Raw genomic sequence first — 21,300 nt, 5'->3', positions numbered from 1 at the left:
TCTAGGGGCTAGTGGAGTCAAGGGATATGGGAAGAAGGCAGGCACGGGTTATTGATGCGGGACGATCAGCCATGATCACAATGAATGGCGGTGCTGGCTCGAAGGGCCGAATGGCCTCCTCCTGCACCTAATTTCTATGTTTCTATATTGTGAATTTTAAACAAAGTTACATTAACACTGAAGAAAAAATTGGATACATATATATCCTCATTAAGGTGAAATATAAAAATTCTGATATAGTTTTTTCATCACGATGTTTATAAAACTGATTTTAAAGTACTTAAGGAAAGTTTCTACTTTAAAAGAGAGTTTTAATGTTTCAATTTTAAAATAGTGCATTGTAATGTAATCTTGGGCTTTGAAACTGCATGTTTTTAATATTATGCTGCTCCATGCATTGTAAGTTTTCCCTACCCTTAAAAAATATATATAATTTTTTAAAGATCTGTGCATAAAGGATTTATTTTTAAATGGATCAATTCTTGACTTCAAAGGATAGTTACTGGTTTTAGCAAGTAGCTTTGTTCAGGTTTTTCTCAGGAGTAAATGAATATTTAAGAAAGGCCCCACAGTCTACAGATTAGATCTTCCTGCTGCATTTGTGGAGGGGTGAACCTGTGTGTGATATGTCACTGCCTTATGTTGTGTCATGCCATGTCATGTGTATCATGCCATGCAATATGTTTCATTTCACCAGGAAGTGTCTCCACTCTCATTACCAAAACATTAGAATCCATTCTTAAATTAATACGGTGCTAGATTTCAAAATGAAAAGACATCGTGTGTGGAAGGGGAGAGGCAAGCAGGGACATGATTATCCCCAGTAATTATATTTGTAAAACAGTGAAGTGAAACACAAAATGCTGGAGTAACTCAGCGGGACAGGCAGCATCTCTGGAGAGAAGGAATGGGACTTAAGAAAGGTCTCGACCCAAAACATCGGCCATTCCTTCTCTCCAGAGATGCTGCAGGTCCCGCAGTTACTCCAGCATTTTGTGTCCACCTTCAATTTAAACCAGCATCTGCAGTTCTCTCCTACTCAGTGACGTGAAACACTTGCACATGTCCACCCCACAGTGATGGTGTGTACACCTGCACTCCTCCAAAAATGCCAAATTTGCATTCCCCCTGGGTTTTTGACTATTAAGCACTTAGACCATTTCATCCCAAGGTCACGAGAAGCAGCAAGGTTTATGGCCCCAATTGTAGAGAATTCTGGCATCCCGGAGTCAGAAATATTTTTAATGCTGGCCACAAATAAAACAATGCAGGTTTATTATCAGACTGAAAAGACATTTTAAGTCTTTCTTCCCTATCAGTGAACGTTGTATACTGTGTTGGGCAGATTAATAGTGAAATCCATTATCCTAAGATTATTATTGTTCTAAGAATGAAAACAGAATCCAATTTTAAGGTAATAAATAATATTACCAATTATCTAATGCTTCAACAAAAATATATAAATCAGCCCTGCCGTCATCATTAAAATGAAAGATAGTAAACGCTGATAGAGTACCTCCCCTAATGCCCTACCAGATATTGTATTTTAAATCTTAATGTCCTGCTGTCTATGCTTAACAATAAATACTAAATGAATAGTGACATGACGAGGGTAAACAACACTTTTATCTTCCTGAGCACTGGATTAACCCTTTCACTGGCAATAGTCTGCTCATTCCTGGACATTGCGAACCAGGATGAAAATGTGCATAGTCTCTCTAATTTATTCTAGTTCGCAATGATAATTTCAGGCAATGATGATTTCAAATAATTGATCAAACTACCAAGGGAAATATTATTTTAATGCAGTGTGGTGTCACAATGTGCATTGCACTGAGAGGGTTGTGGAAGTGTGTGTTGATATTTTTAAAATAGGAATTGGATTGGATTGAAAAATAAAAATTGGTAGCACTACAGGAAAAAAAAAATCCTTTTAAAGGGTTCACGCAGACATGAGGTTGAATTTTTTTTTATGAGCCGATTTGATTTTCTACTCAGAATTTTTGTTATAATACAGCTGAGATTTAACCCCCCCCCCCCACACACACACACACACACAAAATAACAATATCTGAAATGGAAATATTTTTAACACTTTGGGTGTGATTCTTCATTGGAAAAGATTTGATGGAAGGTTGCACTGAAACATTACTCAGATCTGAAAGAAACAGTAAGAATAGTTTGTTGCATGTGACAGTATTCCCTTCCATTGTATGTGTTGGGTTAAGATAATTTGATAGTTTCCACACCATCATGATCATTCTTGACGTTGTTTTACAAACCTAATAAAATGTGAGGTGGAGACGAATCAAGAACTTATCTGCCCCAAGATCATTACTGATACGTCTTAATAAAGACGGGAAGGGCAGCAGGTGCAAGAATGTAAGTTCAATGTTACAGCTACATTTACAAGAAATTGTTGTCAGACTATCGTCCAGTAAATGCAGACTGTCAGGCATGACGGATTGGTCTCATTTCCTGAATCACAGGGCAATAATGCTGGGTTTGTGTCAGCAATCAGGTTGGTCAATGTGCATAAAGCGAGGCGAAAGGACTCTGAGTTTTAGGCTCGCATCACATTGGGTATACATCATGCAAGTGAATGAACAGTGCTCAGGAAGGTACGTTCCATTTCTTATAGAGAAAGGAACCCAATCTACAGCTTCCCCTATAAATTAAATATCCATTAGCCTCATGTCCAGCTCCTTTGCAAAGCTGGAGAAGATTGAAAGGTTCGATGCTTGAGGTTACATTCCGTGACATCATTATCGCGGTGATTGATGAAACAGCCGATTGAATTTATGCACGCTTGAGGCTTGGCTGCTACCGTCAAAATGAATGGAGCTCTAAGTGGGGAGCTGTTAGATTGATCTGGCATCTTGGAGATGGTGTAAGGATAGGCAATCATTGCAAGCTCACTCTAAAGGACGCTGTTGGCAAATCAGTCTCTACCAGCGACCCTATGTGACGGGAATAACTCCCAGCTTGATGGTTGCTGTGCTCTTGGCTTGCTGGAAATTCAGTTGAATTTCTCATCAGTCACCATTATATGCACCAATGAACAGCAGAAACAGAATTTCCTGCCTGTGTTCATATCCCTACAGCAGAGGTGATTCATTCAAACTGCTGATAGATTAGATGACACTGCAATACTAATATAACTTTATGGTATGGATTTAACATTTCAAAGTGACTTAATCCACTGATTAAATTATGCGAACTGTGCATTTTTCATTATAATTCACATACTTCTGCATGGTCTTAAATTACATTTTGTGTTTCACCGGCAATGAAGTACTTCTTGATATGTAATCACCGTTGCAATGTGATAAACCCATTTGTGGACATTAAGTTCTTAGACAGCAATGTTATGGTTATGTTGATTGGGGATAAAAAATAATTACCAATGAATAATTGAGCAATCTTTTAGAGGGTAATTTCTAGAGCTTTAATCACTGATGCGGAGTCTGGCATATGACCATTTATAAAGAAAACTTGTGTTCTATGGATCTTCATACAGTCTGAAGAAGGGTTCCAACCCAAAACATCACCCATCCATGTTCTCCAGAGATGCTGCCTGACCTGCTGAGCTACTCCAGCACTTTGTTTCCTTTCCTCATAGCAAAGCTTTTATTCATGAGAATGACATTCATCCCTCGACCTTCAATGGTATTTGTTTGCTTACATACTATGACAAACAGAACAAGGCCATTTGACACATCAAGTCCATGTCAGCTCTCGACAGAGCAATCCTATGTCCCATATTTCCTCCTTATTCTCGAGATGCTGCCTGACCTGCTGAGTTACTCCAGCACTTTGCATCTTTTTTTGAGGGAGAGCACCATCTGGTATGGTGTTATTGCTGACAATGGTCACAGACTGCTGTGTACAAGTATCAATTGTAGCAAACATAGTACAAGGTCCCAAACAAAAAGTCCTCAGCAAATATAGTACACAGGATAATATCGTTGAGGGAAATTATGTTTTCCTCTGGGTATCCCTGTTTTCTACATTGTAAGACTGTGGCTATGTCACAGGGTTTTATAATAAACAGACACTACAGAATAGCAATTTTTAAAACAGGATTAACTACTGTAAAAATACTTTATTAATTAGCTTGTTTAAGAAAGAACTGCAGATGCTGTAAAAAATCAAAGGTAGACAAAAATGCTGGAGAAACTCAGCGGGTGTGGGGCGAAGGAATAGATGACGTTTCGGGTCGAGACCCTTCTTCAGACTATTATTAATTAGCTTCAGATTTCTAATATGTTTTTGCAACAAATGGAATTGTTCAGAGACTGCAAACGTGTTAAAGCCACTGATCTTATTTTCTCTCATCTAATTTACTCATTTTAACTCGAAAAAGACATGGAATTTCTGTTCAATTACAGCAGATTGGCTGCCAATTTTGTCTTGCCAAGTAGCTTTTATTGATATGTAAGTTTTTTAATGGAATCAGCACGATATTGCTGACTATAGACAGAGGCATCACAGCTGAGCCTTGTCCATTTCTTACCCATGTTGGTCAGAGATGAAGGAATCCATATGACTGGGTGATTTCTACCCCTGAACTAAAATGCTCAGAAAAATAGCTCTCTGTCGACTGAGATCAGTTGGTTCAACAGACTGGAGGTTAGAAATATGATCTTTGCAAGTCAGAGACTCACTGAGTAAACTCAGTGGGATATGATTATGTCACATTAAATAAACTGTTGATTCACATCAAAGATTGAACAAATGTCATTTCTATACAGGAAACAAACAGCAATATAGACCTGAAAATTGATGCTAACATAATTTAGCTTTGTTGATTAGATTGGATAAGGACTTGAATATGCTCTTAAAATTTCTATGTTGGTCCTTGTATTAACAGTAATAAGCTATCCTTCCAATTTATATTGAAAATAAATGACATCTCTATTCAGGATGAATGCGGCCACTGGGTAGTTAGATAGAACAGGCCAACGTCATCTATGTTGGTGAAACTTTCCCTTGCTGAGAATATCTAGCTTGGAAACTACTGACGAACATCACCTAAATACTGCTCCCCTTTTCAGAGGGGTGGAGTGGAGTAGTAGCAGAAACCAAGTAACATCAATAGAGGAACCTTTACTCTGCCACTTGACGCTGTGGCTTCATAAAAATGCAAACTTCAAGTAGCTTCTCGGATGACATATTTAATACTCCTATTACAATAGAATATTTAATATCTTTTTCCAGAGCTCCTTTAAACTTTGCCGTATTGCTGTTTCCTCGATGTTCTCTCACTAGTAAATGCTACATGTTACCCAGGTCATTTTCTGGCAAGTCTACCTTGTGTAGGAAGGAACTGCAGATGCTGGTTTAAACCAATGATAGACATAAAAAGCTGGAGTAACCCAGTGGGACAGGCAGCATCTCTGGAGAGAATGAATGGGTGAAGTTTCGTGTCAAGACCCTTCTTCAGACTATCTTCTTCACTGGATTAAAAATGCACCATTTAATTTAAATATAACTCTTTAAATAGTTTTAAATTTGTGCCAGAAGTAAATAATTCTAGCTTTTATAGGTATAATTATAGGTAATTAATAGAAGCTTCCTCAAAGTCCCAATAAACCACCATGGTTCATAGAAACTTCCAATTGTGATAAATTTGATCCAGCTTTAGATAGTTTTGTGGGCACAGCCAGCAATTGCCAAGATATTATTAAACCTATCAAAAGATTTGGAACAGTCTACAATCACTTGTAATTCCTTTGTACATTTTATGACGTTTTAGTCAATTTAGCTGAGATATATTTTAAAAATTCCTGGCTGGTAAATGATGCCAAAACATAAAGTGCTGGAATAACTCAGTGAATCAGGCAGTATCAGTGGAGGGAATGGAAAGATAACATTTCAGAGCAGATCCCATCTTCAGACTGAATGTTCTGTAAAGGGTCCCAACCCAAAATGTTACCTATCCATTCCCTCCACAGATGCTGCCTGACTCACTGAGTTTAATCCAGCCCTTTGTGTTTTGGCATCTTTTCAAGTTGGAACAGAACGCCAACATGCTCATCTGCTGTACAAGTTGTGCCTTAAAGTGGGGCAGTGCCTCTGAAGACCGATTAGTAGGATGGTTTGCAGCAAGCGTTTACGTATTTGGTTTATAAATTGCTTTCTGGTAAATTTAGCAGAGCGTGAGGTCTAAGGGATTGCCAGCACTGAACATCCTTTCCTTTCCATGCAGCATTGTTGAGAATGCAGAGAAAGTCATGTCACGTTTGTGGACTGAGGTACCTTGGGTTGAGGAAGGTAGGGAAATGTAGGGATTGTCCCTGATCAAGATGTCAAGGAGCAAGAGCTGGTTCCAGGGATGGGGTGGGGTTAGGATGGGTCTTCAGGGGGTGGACTTGATGGTCAGGGTGGTTGGGGGTAAGCTTGGTATATGTGAGGATGGTTGGAAATCAACTTGGTTGACAATGGGTGGGTTAAGTAATTATAGGTGTGAGATTGATAATAGAACGTGTGTGGCCTTGGAGGTAGCTGGGGATGTGACAAGGGTCATGCTGGCAGATCATGCTGGTGGGGTAGGAATTACTTGATGGAGGGGGATGGGGATGCTGGTGGTTGTCGATTGGATCCCAAAGGAGCGCTGGTTCAGTCCTTCACATGCGGGTGCCCAGCCTAACTCGGGTTGATCTTCCATCAGACAGACCCCACCTCTAAGTCCTGCAGAGACAGCGGCAGTGGAAGCCTATTGTTGCCGGAATATCTCCCTGTAAATACTCGTGTGCTCGCTGCATACAATTGAATGCCATTGTGCAATATAGACCCCTTTGTGTCTCAGATGCACATAGGAAACTCCAATTTCAAGGCCATAAATCTGTTTTATGGGCTACCAGCAGTCTGAGTATTGAGATGACTTGGGATTTATTTTAAAGAGCAGGCTAAACATAATTCTGAGAGGATAAACTGGGACTTCTTGAACACAATTATGTAGATACATTGAACTCTGACCCTGGTGGCAAATTAAATTGATTTCTGCATACATTAACCAGGAGACAAAGCTGGAAGAGAATGACAAGCGACCCTGCAGAAGGGCTTTCCAAGTGACTTCTGCAGAACGGGAAGGTCATTAAATGCTGGTTCTATTAACACAATTGATCTGGATTGTCTAAATTGTCTTGCCTGTTACTCGGTGTAGAATTAATCACGTAACTGACCAATTTCATGCTCAAAATACATTGAAATGTGTGTTACATTTTTTTAAATCAGTTATTGTTGAACAAAACTGACTTTAGTTTAGATTAGAGATGCAGCAAGGAAACAGGCCCTTCGGCCCTCCGAGTCCATGCCAACCATCATCGTGTGTACGCTATTTCTATATTGTTCCACTTTCACATTCTGCACACGAGGGGGAATTTCCAGAAGCCAATTAACCTCTAAACCGGTATATCTTTGGTATGTGGGAGGAAACTGGATCACCCGGAGAAGACCCATGTGGTCATAGGGAGAAAGTACAAACTCCATGTTCTATGTTATTCCATTTTCTCATCCACTCCCTGCACACAAGGGGCAGTTTTACAGAGGCCAATTAACCTGCAAACCTGCGCATCCTTGGGATGTGGGAGGAAACCGAAGCACTCAGAGGACACCTGTGCAGTCACAGGGAGAATGTGCAAACTCCACACAGACAGCACCAGAGGTCAGAATTGATCCAGGGTCTCTGGCAATGTGAGGAGTCAACTCAATCAGCTGCAGGACTGTGCCATCCTACTTCAGAAGCTTTGATGAGCACAGGGATTGTATTGTATTAGACCATGTTAATGTATAAATGTCAGCATATCGTTGCCAGTCATGGATCCTGCTGGAGGAGGAGACATTTTTCAATGCCAGTGGCTCAAAAGAAAATCAGACATGTTATAGACCAGGCTTCTGAGTCACCACTGATAGTGATCAATTTCAGCCCCATGTTCTGAACAAAAAAAATCACATTGACATTTATTTTGTGAGTGAGTGCATTGTCTTTTCATGTGGCTTTGGTGGCACCAAATCAAGCATGAAAAGTAAATAGTGCGCAATATGTGACAGCAGGGTGATATTTGAATGAAATACACCTTGGAACAAAAATTAAAGATGCTCTAGGTTCATACATCAGCCATATTAGGGTGGCATGGTGGCACAATGGTAGACTTGCTGCCTTACAGCGCCAGAGACCCAGATTCGACCCTGACTATGGGTGCTGTCTGTATGGAGTTTGTACGTTCTCCCTGTGACCATGTGGGTTTTCACTGGGTGCTCCGGTTTCCTCCCAAACTCCAAAGACGTACAGATTTATAGGTTAATTGGCTTTGGTAAAGGTTGTAGATTGTCCCAAGTGTGTAGGATAGTGCTAGTATATGCAGTGATTGCTGGTTGGCGTGGACTTGGTGGGCCTATCTCCACGCTGTATCTCTGAACTTAACATGTGCAACATATTTTGCTACATGTTTCAGCAGTCTTTTGTATTTTTTTAATTTAGGATGAAAATGGCAGTTGAATTGTACGAAAAGAACAATTCTCTGGCTGTAGGAAAGAACTGCAGATGCTGGTTTAAATCAAAGGTAGACACAAAATGCTGGAGTAACTCAGTGGGACAGACAGCGTCTCTGGAGAAAAGGAATGGGTGACGTTTCAGGTCGAGACCCTTCTTCAGACTTCTCTCTGGCTTCTCAAAGCCAATTCTCTGGCTTTGGTCTTTAGCGTCATTGTAAATAATGCCTAAAGTATGCATTACAAGACATAAATCCCACTGAAAGTAATCATTATAAGGCTCATCCTTTGTAATTATTTGCAATGATGGATGTCCTACGATTCTGTGAACTTTGCTGGTACTTAACAATACTGAGTAATCTGAAGGGGCAGGAGCCTAGGACGCCACTGAAATATCACATAATGATCAGCAATTGTGTCAATTTGGCGTTTTTTGCAACTGCTGCTAATAATCTCATGCTTCCTTGCTTCAAGAGTTTAGCAAGTATCACAGCAGAGCCTGCGACCATTAGCGACGGTCTGTGATCAGGCCACTAATGATTTTGATTCTGGAGTTTATCTCCTTCAAAATATGTCAGATGCCCATGCAGAAGGGACTGCGGCTAGGTTCCTCCTTGCCAGTTAAGAAATTATTTTAAAACAACGCTACAGTTTTGCTTAAGATAATGATCAGTGAAAACTTCCTGCATCATTAAAACCACAGCGTATAAGAAGCACCCATGCCCCACGACTGGGATACTTGATTATTAAAAGAAAACTATATTTCTTTGAAGTTGAGGAAGCTGAGGTGAGTGTGCGTTCCGGTAGAGATGTGTAAAATTATGAGTGGTGTCAATTGGAGAGAATGTAGGCAATTTTCATTATAGCAGAGAGGTCTAACACTACAGACATTAATTTAAGGTAAGGAGTAAGGAGTTTATTTTTATAATGGTTGCATAGTCAACATTTCCCCAGATCTGGTAAGCTGTGATCATAGCTAATCCAGAGAACTAATTCTTCCCATACGCTGATTAATAATTCCAGGATTCATTGATGCTTTTTTTTTAAAAACAAGTCCCTCCTTAGGTCATCCCCTGCTGAATAAATGATTAATCTGTGCTCTTCATAGGTGTTGACGAAGAATCCACCTTCATATATTGGTCTGCAACAAGTATCAGATCAAGTACTTGGCCATAATCTGAGGTCCTGCAATCCTTAAAAAAACTGTTTGTATTAATAAGCCTCTTTGACAATTTTAATTGTTTCCCATCACCGCCTTGCAACTTCATCCATAGGTTCAAGCTGAAATGCATCTGCCTCAACTCGAGCACCTCCAATCCTGAGAAATATCCCTCAGAAAATATCCCTACAATTCAGATGATATTTAACCATGTTGATTAGTACAGGTGTCAGAGGTTATGGGGAGAAGACAGAAGAATGGGGTTAGATGGGAGTGATAGATCAGCCATGATTAAATGGCGGAGTATACTTGATGGGCCAAATAGCCTAATTCTACTCCTATTCCTTATCATCTTTTAATACCAACAATGTGTTGAAGCAAGTGATATTTTTAGTTCTATACTAGACTAAGTGGGACCCGGTGGGGGGTGGGGGGCTTTCTGGAGTGCTAGTATGCGTGTTGTGGGCTGAAGAGACTGGTTTCCAGAGGGCTAGTATTGACATAGATTCTAGGGGTGGCAGCTCAGTCACCAAATGCAAGTTCAGAGATTAACAAATTTGTTAAATCAAGCAGATGCAAAAATATTGGACAGAACCTTAAGAATGAATAACCACAAGGGCCCAGTTTTGTCCCTATCTTGCTATATTGTGTGTAATGACTGTAGGGATGTTATTAAAAAGGAAGTTTGTTGACCAAGCTCTAACCCAGGACACTTCTGAGGGTCATTGAGACCAGTAGTCTCTTAAATATAAACTGTCTTATAATATCATCCTTTCTCCTCATTTATAAATATTCATTCCTTATAATAAGCATGCATTTGATAGGGTGGGGATTCAGCTTTTTTGTCTTGCGGGTGAGAGTAAAATTTACTTTGTTGAGTGGCTCCTTGCTAAAAGAGCTTCCATTCCTTCACTTCAACTAAAAGCCCGACAGAAATGATAATGGGACACTTTTTTCTAACGAGGATAGATCGGCAACAACATTCTCCTGGCCAGGCAGTAAGTAAATTTATTGCAGGTTTCCAATAAGCTTTTATTCTCTGACAAACAAAAAATAAATCATACTAGCTTTATAGACGTTTACATAAAAACATAAGGTATAGAAGCGTCTAGCAAACCAATCAGCCCCTTGTTCCTGCTTCATGATGCAATAAAGTCATGGCTGATGTTTTATTTCAGCACCGTTTTTCCATATTATTCTCTTGATTCCTGAAACAATTCCATCGATAGCCATAACTGGACTTTTTCTGGCGCTAAACGTTATTCCCTTTATTGTATATCTGTACACTGCGGACGGCTCGATTGTAATCATGTATAGTCTTTCCACTGACTGGTTAGCACACAACACAAAGCTTTTCGCTGTACCTCGGTACACGTGACAATAAACTAAACTGAAAATGCTGTCTGGGCTACACTCAGTACTTGAGAATCCAAAGCCCTCAGAGGATGAAGAAATCAAAAGTTTCATGACCCCATGGGAAAGAAATTTAGCCTATGTAAAGAAATGTTCCACCTCTGTCCTGAAGGGTCTATCCTATATTTTGAGACCTGGTAGAAAGTGCGTTGCAGGGTGAGTCACTGCAAGTCTGTTTGGATTTTGTGAGGCGGGTGTGAAGTTGAATAATTTTAACTGGAATCTCATAGGTTCATAAGTTATGGGAGCAGAATTAAGTCATTCGGCCCATTCCCATTAAGTTTATTCCGCCATTCAATCATGACTGACCTATCTCTTCCTCTCAATTGCATTCTCCTGCTTTCTCCCCATAACCCTTATCACCCGTACTAATCAAGAATCTATCTATCTCTGCCATAAAAATATCCATTGACTTGGCCTCCACAGCCTTCTGCGACATTGAATTCCTCAGATTCACCGCCTTCTGACAAAATAAATTCCTCCTCATTTTTCTAAAAGTGAGTCCTTTCATTCTGAGGCTATTGCCTTTGGTCCTAAACTCTCCCACTAGTGGAAACGTCCTCTCCACAACCACTCTATCCAGACCTTTCACTATTCGGTAAGCAATGTCACTACATCACCCACTTCGCCTTTGAGGGAAAGGTGTCTTAAGTGTTGCTGGTTGCTAGATTTGGTGGTGGAGTCAAAGGAGTGGTGATCATTCCCCACCTCACTTGCCTCCCTCCACTCCGTGCCACAATCTCTTTGAGGTTAGCTATTTCTATTCCAAGAGTGATCCAAAACTGATCACAATAATGAATTTGTTTATCTTTTAATTTGCCATTTTAAGCTAAGAAGTCCTTGGAAAGGGCCTGTCCCACTTTCACGACCTGTTTTACTCGTGGACATTTTTCATCAAGCTAGAAAAACGCCCCAAACCTACTTGATGCCACGAGTACCTACGACTAGCATCACAACCTATCTATGACCTACCTACGACCTCCTACGACAATCTAATTTTATTGACTGAACACCTTCAACCTCTGTGACATATTTGTAATATTTTTGTAAGATGTATGCCTCTTTTTTTTATCCGCTAACATATGCTTCTTAATCTAGGTCTGCAATTGAATATTCATGATAATGTGACAAAGTTCAATCCATTTAATTAGCTGTGTTTGTCTGAATTGTTAATATTAATCAGAATTACATATTCAGAAGCAGAGTCTGATGATTGTTTTGATCTGAGTGCCAAAAGGCTTCTGAGACAGGCCGCTGTAACCTGTGCAGTTCATTAATCAGTACATGGAAAATAAATATTCTGCATTGCCCAAACCAAGCAACCCAAAAACATAAGATTGAAATGCAATATTAATTAGCGGTGAAGCATATTTTATGAACTATTGTGATTTGTGCCACTGGAGCCTTGCCGTTAATGGGAGGATGTGCAAGGAACTATATTTTAAACGTGTCCTAAAACTCTCAACTATTCAAAGTAGACTCTCCATGCATCAATTATTCTGTACAATTTAAAAAACTCAATTTGCATGGATCTGCTGCTGCTTTGATGGCTATTTTCCACCATAGTTGGCTGTATAACCATTGAATCATAATCCCTGGCTGCCCTGAATAGACACAATTATTGAAAAGTGATGAATGAATAAATCCAAATAGGTAGCAAAAGGGTAGCAGTTTGTAGCAAGATGTTTCAGCAAGTGGATTATTGATCAAAGTTTCTTCTTGCTGGTCTTTGCAGGTATAGATTGAAACTTCACTGGGGTTGGTAATGTACATAGGATGGAGAAAGGCAGTAGACAAACTGCCCAGTGGTAGACTATTAGGTGTACATTGTAGCGTTCTTGTTTAAGCCGAAAGTTTTTTGGTTCACGTTGCACTCCAGAGAACCGATCGCAAACCCCTTGGCTGACACCACAGTGTAGCACTGAAGGAAGAACGAGGTGCTGGAGATCCAGTCTGTTTGATGAGGTAGTCAGTTGAATGTAAAAGTTTCCATGGCCCATTTCCAAGATGACCAGGGGAGTTAACCCTGCAGACTGGGCAATATTAATCTTTCAATTAAGAAGTCTAAACATAGATTCTCGCATTATTGTCACATTGTGTGGAACCGTGCTGCACACAAAGAAGGGTTTCGGCCCGAAATGTCGCCTATTTCCTTCGCTCCATAGATGCTGCTGCACCCGCTGAGTTTCCCCAGCAATTGTGTGTACCGTGCTGCACACAAATTGGCTGCCAAGTTTCCTACAAGAAACCTGTGCACCATTTCAAAAATTAATTGATCAAATGCGGAGCATCTCGGGGTGTCCTGAAGGGACAAAGCAGGTGCTATAAAATTGCAAGTGTCTCATTTAGGATACTGGTTATCTAAAACAATTGGCAACATCAGAACTCTAAGATTACCACGAAGATAGACACAAAATGCTGGAGTAACTCAGTGGGACAGGCAGCAACTCTGGAGAGAAGGAATGGTGATGTTTCGGGTCGAGACCACCACTGACTTTGTTGGTTAATAAATTAAACTTGCTATAATTACCAACTCCAATTTTTGCCCCTTGGTTACAGGCATTCATTTGTGGACATCAGGTAAAGATACAATTAGGACTTGGTTTCTCCCCCTCAATAACTGAATAAGCCCTGCTGATTCTCGCCAGTTAATCTTGTGCAGAAAGCGGTCACTTGGTATTAAGGCACTTTGTGCCAATGGAGCTGGATCAGGCAGTCACAATAAAAGGTGGAAGAGGCTGGAGGGGCTAAATAGTTTTCTCCGTTCAGTTTGTTCAACGTAAATCACAATTCCTTGAATACCCTTGTATTTCTATTCCCCTCCTGTGTAGTTTGTAAAATCATATTTAATGTTGGAAAACTCCAAGATAATCTCGACATGTTGGCAGCTCTATGGCACTGGAGGGAAACATTTCAGCAGAAAAATTCAGGAGAACAAAGCCAAGTTGACGCACACCAGATGGAGCACTCTGAATACAGCTGCTTCCATGGAGTTGCTGAAATGTAGTCAATTGAGCAGGTGGTTCCTGACTCTTAGGTAATCCCAAAAGGCATCATAATCCTTCTTTAAGTGAATGCTATGCAGTACATGGTGCCCGTATCCAACTAAATTACTTTAAGTCGGGGGGTCTCGCTAAATTAATTATAATGCCGACTAGTCTCAATTGAAAATAGATTGTTTCACAATGCAAAACCAGTCACTCCTACAGCAAAGCCCTACTTAAGTTCTTTTTTTTTTAATGAATAAGAACATCCTTGGGTCCCCTGGCACGGTATGTGAAGCCAACAGTTTTGAACCTGGGTTTTAAGATGGACAGTGATTTTAAATTAGATCATCAAATAGGCGCGGTAGTAAAGTCCAGCTTCTTTCATTTAAGGCAGCTGGCAAAGGTGAATCCCATTCTTGAGCGGCAGCATTTTGAAACAGTAATCCATGCCTTTATCACGTCTAGGCTGGATTACTGTAACGCACTCTATTTTGGAGTTGCTCAATCTTCCCTGGCTCGTCTCCAGTTGGTTCAAAATGCTGCTGCTCGCCTTTTAACTGGAACTCGAAAGAGGGAGCACATAACGCCAATTCTGGCCTCCCTCCACTGGCTCCCGGTGTACTTTCGAGTTCATTTTAAGACTCTTTTATTTGTTTTTAAATCTTTAAATGGCCTCGCCCCGCCTTACCTCTCTGAGCTGCTTCATCCCTACGCTCCTGCCTACAGTCCCTTCATCCCTAGCTGCTCCTGGAGGTACCGAGGTCTAAGCGGAAGCCCAGAGGGGATAGAGCCTTCTCTGTTGCTGCTCCGGCGTTATGGAACACTCTGCCGTTGCACATCAGACAGGCCCCCTCACTGTCCATCTTCAAAACCAATCTTAAAACCCATTTCTATTCCTTGGCTTTTGACCCTGCATGAGACTTTGCTCCTGTTTCAGTGTTTTTAATGTTTGTTTTTTTTATTGTTTTTACTCTCTCTTTTAATGTTTTTATTGTCGTGTAATAATTTTTTGTCCATGATTAGTCATGTACAGCACTTTGTTGCAACAGTGGTTGTTTTTAAAGTGCTCTATAAATAAAGTTATTATTATTATATTATTATCCTACCATAAATCGTGGGCACAGTTGAAAAGCATACGCCACAAGCAGGGGAGATAATATTCAGTGTGATTGGATTCTGTTAGGAATACCTACATTTTGTAACCACTCCTTCGAGGCGGATTATGTTGGGGTTGTCAAACTGTCCCATGATGCTGGCTTCGCTCAGGAAGTCCCTGCGCTGCTTCTCCGAATAACCAGCTTTCAAGCTTTTGATGGCGACATAGATTTCTCTCTTCCCAGGTAACTTCAGGCAGCCACTGCAAACCTCCCCAAATTCACCTGGTTATGCAGAAAAAGAGAGTTCTTAATCAAATAAAACAGACCACATCAAATAAAACAGACCACATCAACTAGTAAGATCAGAGGATTAGGGGGGGAAAAATCATGATAATCCGTTTGATTATACATCAGCTATTTCATTTTACTTATGGGAATAGAACTTAATAGGCCACAGAGCCAATCAGTGCATTCATTTTAAGGTCAGATTTAGTTAACATCTGACTTGGCAGACATTTAGAAGTAGATCTCGGGGGGGAGAAATCATGAGCTCAGACTTTACCTGACTATATCCCTCTCGAACCCGCTCATAAAACATTTGTACACAATTCTCAACTTTTACCAGGCAGCAGAAATTGTACCACAGCTGTGGAAACACAAGTTCCTACAAACTGAATTGTTCAGATCCACAGAGACTAAGCCACATTTAGAAATTAATTTTCTCCGTTGAAGGCATCTGAAATAAGCCAGGGCACCAGCTGGTCTACTTAAATTGGTTCCTGCAGTGCTGGGAAGAGGTGCCAAGGCTCCTGTCCCTGACGTCTGTCCAGCCATGCCTGCTTTGGAAGTGTACATGTCAATGGATGCCAAGTGAAGTTAGGATCATCCTGATGTTGTCCTGATTGTTCAAGTAGCCATCCTGGATTAGTTCTCCAGGATGAAATGTAAAACAGGAATATAATTTTACTGAGAACACACACATGCCAAGCAAAGCAAGGGGTTGCAGGGGGGGCGGCGGCGGTGGCGGGGTTGAGGCATACCTAAGTAGTAGAGAGCAGTCCAGACCTACCATCTGCCTCAATGGAGACAATCGGACTATCTTTAATCGGATTTTCCTGGACTTTATCTTGCATTAAATGTTATTCCCTTCATCCTGTACATTGTGGATGGCAGTGGATTGTGATTGTAATCATGTATACTCTTTCCAATGACTGGGTAGCACGCAACGCAATAGCTTTTCACTGTACCTCAGTGCACGTGACAATAAACTAAAATAGACCAACGTGGTCCAAGCTTGGTAATGGTCAAGGTTTTGTGTAGAGCAAGGCAGCTGGGTGGTCCATATATAATAATAATACATTTTATTTATTGGGCGCCTTTCAGACATCTCAAGGACACCTTACATAGGTTAACAGGAAATATAAACATATAATCAGAATAAAATAAATAATAAAGACATCACAGAAACACAAATTAAAAACAGAATTCAGTCCAAAAACAAAAATCAAAAACACAATGTGAAGAGAGAGCAGCAGCAGCTAAAGCGCGCCAGCATCCACTCTCCCTTCACGGCAGCCATCTTGGACAAAGACTAACAGGATTACCTTACAGACAAAAAATCATCCCCCCACAATGGACACCACTGTGGGGGAAGGCACAATGTCCGGTCCCTATCCCAAGTTCACCCCAAAGTCAGGCCTATTGAGGCCACCGCAATTGCCTCTACGGAGGCCCGATGTTCCTGGCCGTTCTCACCAGGTGGTCTTGCCCCGGCGTCGGGAAAGTCCTCTCAGCGGCTGGGCCACCTGGAACGGCCACTATCTAGCTGGAGACCGCGGCTTCCGAAGCCGACAAGGCCGCGCCGGTTTGGAGCTCCCAGACTCCCGATGTTGAAGTCGGCGCCGCCCACTCCGCTCCGCAGACCCGCAGCCCGGAGGTGTTGAACACGGCGGTCTCAGCTCACCAGAGCTCCAGCGCGTCGATCCAGCGCGGCGACCCAGGCAAGGCATCGCCCGCTCCACTCCGCGATAGCGCTCCAGCGCTCCAGCGCTGTGCCGCCACCGAGGCCGAGGTGCTGGGCGGTCCCCGCCAGGAAACGGCGCTCCAAGCCTGCTGGTAGGCCACGAGGACGGGTCGACGGGCAGCCCGGAGAAAAAGCTGCCTCACTGACCAGGTAGGGACCTAGAAGTAAAATTAACCCCTACCCCCCACATTAAAAAGTCCATATCCCCTACGGACAAAAAACAGGACTCACTAAAAACTTTAAAACAAGCGAATTAAAACGGACGGCTGCTGGCTAGCAGCCATTCCCCAAGATGGCTCCTCCTCCTTGGCACAGAGCAGGGGTAGTGTTGTCCAGGTTAGGACTGAGGAATGGTTAAAAGTTGAATGTCACCATCCTTCATACTGAACTAAACAACCATTAAAAAGAATTGCCATATTTTACTTGCCGAATACTCTCTTTCCGACATTGTGTAATTACTTACCACCACCTATGACTCTTTCAATCCGAATGCAGGATGCATCGATTTCCTTTGCAAAGTCTCGCACGGCTTGATTGGGATCCTCGTAGGTATGTGGATGAATGTAGGTTCTATTCCCAGGCAACCTAACTATGGAAGCACAGGCTGAAGCCATTATTAATGTACTTCACATATGACATCTCTTCAATTCACAAGATTTTCAACAAATAAACCATGTCCATGCAAAAAGTCTAATCACATCAACTGAACTTCTTAAACAGGCCAAAAGCCTGCCTGATCTATATGTGACTCCAGGCCTAATGTGGTTAACTCTTAACTGTTTTCCGATGTGATGCCTTCAGTTCAAAGTAATAAATGCTGGTCTCAAAATGAAGGAAGAAAAAAAACCCACAACGCATACGGCATCCTAACTGGCAGTGAAAGTTGCTGGTCGTGCTTCACTGATTATTTCCTAGCTCCATCCTGCCAATGGATATCTCGTGGAAAAGCTTTCTCCATGTGAAGTCCAAGGGTACTTGCAAATAACTTGCTGAAAGTGACCACATTTACATTGAGTAATCTGCTCTCTGATCAAGGTTTGTGTGCCCCTTAACTGGTATGTGGATATTATAGCCATGAAAAGCAAAGATAAGGACAAGCTAGGTTACATTTCTTTTCATTTTTGTTCTTATTCCACACAATTCTATGTATTTTACGCCTTTAAATTTGTTTTACATTTTAAATAGCTTTGAACATTTTTACTTTATTTGATTCTTTTCAATGCCTTTTAGAATGCTTCTGAGTGTCAGGAACATCCACAGGCATTGAACAAAGTTGAAGAGGTGTTTATGGGCAGAGCTTATACTAGTTAGTCCTTGTGTCTGGACAGCATTGTCTAAGGTCCTGGCACCAAGCAGGACCTTGCTGGATGAACTCTGGTTGCTCTCTACATGGAAGTTCATCATTATGGATGTGGATATGGGAACAGATGAACTGGAAGTAGGTGTAAGCCTCTCAAGCCTGCTCTGCCATTAAATAAGATTAAGACTGATCTGATTGTACTGAGAACTCCACATCCCTGCCTACTCCTAGTATCCTGTATTGTTTATGAAAAATCTATCTACCTCAACCTTAAAAATATTCAAGCACAATTGAGAAGGGAATTCCGAAGATTCTCTACCTTTTAGGAGAAACAAAATCACTGCACCTCTCTGTCTTAAGTGGCTGACCCGCTTAGTTCTAGATTCTGCACTAGAGGAAACGTGTCTTCCACATCCGCCCTGTCGAGTCTTGTCATGAACCTATATGTTTCACCAGTTGTATCTCATTCAAAGCTCCAGAGGATACAGCCCATCCAATCTCTATCCAATCGGACAACCCTTATTCCAGATGGGTCAGGCAGCATCTATGTAGAAAATGGACTGATTACTTTTCGGGTCGGTTCCAGCATTGGCAGTCTCTTGGATCTCTTTATTCCAGGTATCGGTCTGGTATACCTTCTCTAAATTGCTTTCAAAGCATTTACATCCATTCTAACTAAAATACCAGTGATATTTGTTTCTGTATGCTGCCTGCACAAAGTCGCTACTTTGCAGCACCATCTTTATGTCATATTCAGCCTCACCAGGAACTATGTAACTGAAGCACAAATCCCATACTTTTGGTGTAAATTATCTCCATTATAAGCAATAATATTCTGTTAGTTTTCCTAATTACTGCTGTACCTGCTTATTAGCCTCTTGTGAATCACACACCAGGTCATGCAATCCCCTTTGCAATTTTAAACCCTGCATTCTCTCACCACTTAGATAATATACCTTTTTCTGACAAAATTGACAACCTCCAGCTTCTCCCATTATACTCCACTTGCCGGATTTTTCGTCCTCCCTGTGACCGTGAGGGTTTTCTCCGGGTCCGGTTTCCTCTCACACTCCAAAGACGTGCAGGTTTGTAGGTTAATTGGGTTTAGTAAAATTGTACGTTGTCCTTAGTGTGTAGGATAGTGCTAGTGTATGGGGTGATCACTTGTCAGCGCAGACTCAGTGGGCCAAAGGGCCTGTTTCCACAGAATATCTGTAAAGACTGATTTGTGCCCATTTCTCTGACTATGTAACAGGATGCCATCTTTTGTGTTACCCTCTGATGCCATGAGTTATTAATTTCTGCAATAACCTTTAATGTGGTACCTTATCAAATTGTCAAATACCTTCTGGAAATCCACATTTATTCCTCAGTTCCACTTTATTTACAGCACATGTTATCACTTTGAAGAATTCAATAAATTGGTCAAACATGATTTCCCTTTTGCCAAAACCACATTGACTAACATAAGATTTACTAAGCGCCCTGCTGGAATGTTTTTAATAATGGCTTCCAACATTTTCCATATGACACATCTTCCAACTGACTAGTATTCTCTACTTCCTTGAATAAATAAGTTATCTTCATGATTCTCTAATCTATGGAATCTTCCCTGAATGTAGGGAACTTTGGAAATGCAGCACAATTGCCGAGCCAATTGCAAGTTCACAAAACAAGCAATGTCCTGAACCACCTTAAAAATAGATTAATGTTGGTTCATTGCCATCAATCTGGAGCAGAAAAACAAAATTGTTTCCATCAATTTGATATATCTCTAGAATTAAGCCAAATGGAATCTTCAACAAATAATTTTGGTGTGTAGTTGGATTTCATCAGGAGAAACTGCATTTAGTTTTAAATTTTATTTGCTTATTCATTTCTCCTTTAGACACTCAGTGAAAGCCTTTTCAGTACAACTTCTCTGCTGAGAAGCAGACGACTTGGCAATGTTAGCTCATGATCTCAGTGAGGTCATTTACTTTTTTAGTAATATTTTAAACTGCAATCTCATTTAAACTTTTGTCTTTAGTCTTACCTTGCCCATGATGGAACTGCAATTTTTCCTCGTCTGGGTCTTGCTTTGCTTTGATGTATCCACAGTGCCTTTGGAATACATAAAGGGAGATACATCAATGAAAAGAATCAAAACGTTCTCTTGCTCCTGCAGAGAAGTCATCGGTTCAACCGATCTAACAGATAAACTGCTCGCTGCGAATGTTATCGCTTTTGTGATTCATGCAACAACAGAGAAGGGAAATTATAAGAAGTGTTTAAATAAAAAATACATCTACTCCTCATGTTCCTTTTTTCTTTATGACTAAGCTTCAGACACAGCTGTTATGAGGTCTCCAGTACCTCATTCAAAGGCTCTCGCTTTGAGCACCTGTGAGACAAAGCCAGGGGACAACAAGGCAGCAGTATTGGGTGCTGGCCTGTGTTTATTTAGCTTCTACCCAAACACCTTCCAACCAGCACACTTGGAGTGATGAGCAATAGGAAAGTCGCTCATTATTTTGGTTGTCCAGACATAAAGGCAATGAAGCCAATTTTAATATTTACTACTGTTCCTTGGGCCTTCTGAACATCTTTAAAAACTATACCGAAGATAGACACAAAGTGCTGGAGTAACTCAGCCAGTCAGGCAGCATCTCTGGAGAAAAAGGATAGATGACGTTTCGAGTCGGGACCCTTCTTCAGACTGAGGTGATGATTTGGATTGGGTCCCTTCTTCAGAAGAACTATGAGTCACTTCTTAACGGTCTCTTATTGATACTATTCACGTGGTCACGAATGCTATCAAGCCATAATTAATTTAACATAAGTTA

The 21,300-nt window shown here is 41.0% G+C and overlaps 1 protein-coding gene across 2 annotated transcripts in view; it reads right to left on the bottom strand.

The window, feature by feature from the left end:
- The window catches only part of LOC116979698 (ephrin type-A receptor 3-like), a 269,657-nt gene that overhangs the window by 18,883 nt on the left and 229,474 nt on the right, over positions 1–21,300 (bottom strand). The window contains exons 9-11 of one of the 2 annotated variants that reach the window (XM_033031401.1): positions 20,511–20,578; positions 17,639–17,779; positions 15,249–15,434 (exon numbers count right to left, since the gene is read on the bottom strand). In XM_033031401.1, coding sequence (XP_032887292.1) covers positions 15,249–15,434; positions 17,639–17,779; positions 20,511–20,578 — 395 coding nt within the window. The remainder of the gene's footprint in view (positions 1–15,248; positions 15,435–17,638; positions 17,780–20,510; positions 20,579–21,300) is intronic. The other variant, XM_033031402.1, reaches the window with a different exon arrangement.

Source organism: Amblyraja radiata, chromosome 13 (assembly GCF_010909765.2).
Source record: "Amblyraja radiata isolate CabotCenter1 chromosome 13, sAmbRad1.1.pri, whole genome shotgun sequence".
NCBI lineage: Eukaryota > Metazoa > Chordata > Chondrichthyes > Rajiformes > Rajidae > Amblyraja > Amblyraja radiata.
This window is presented reverse-complemented; position numbering and strand designations above follow the sequence as displayed.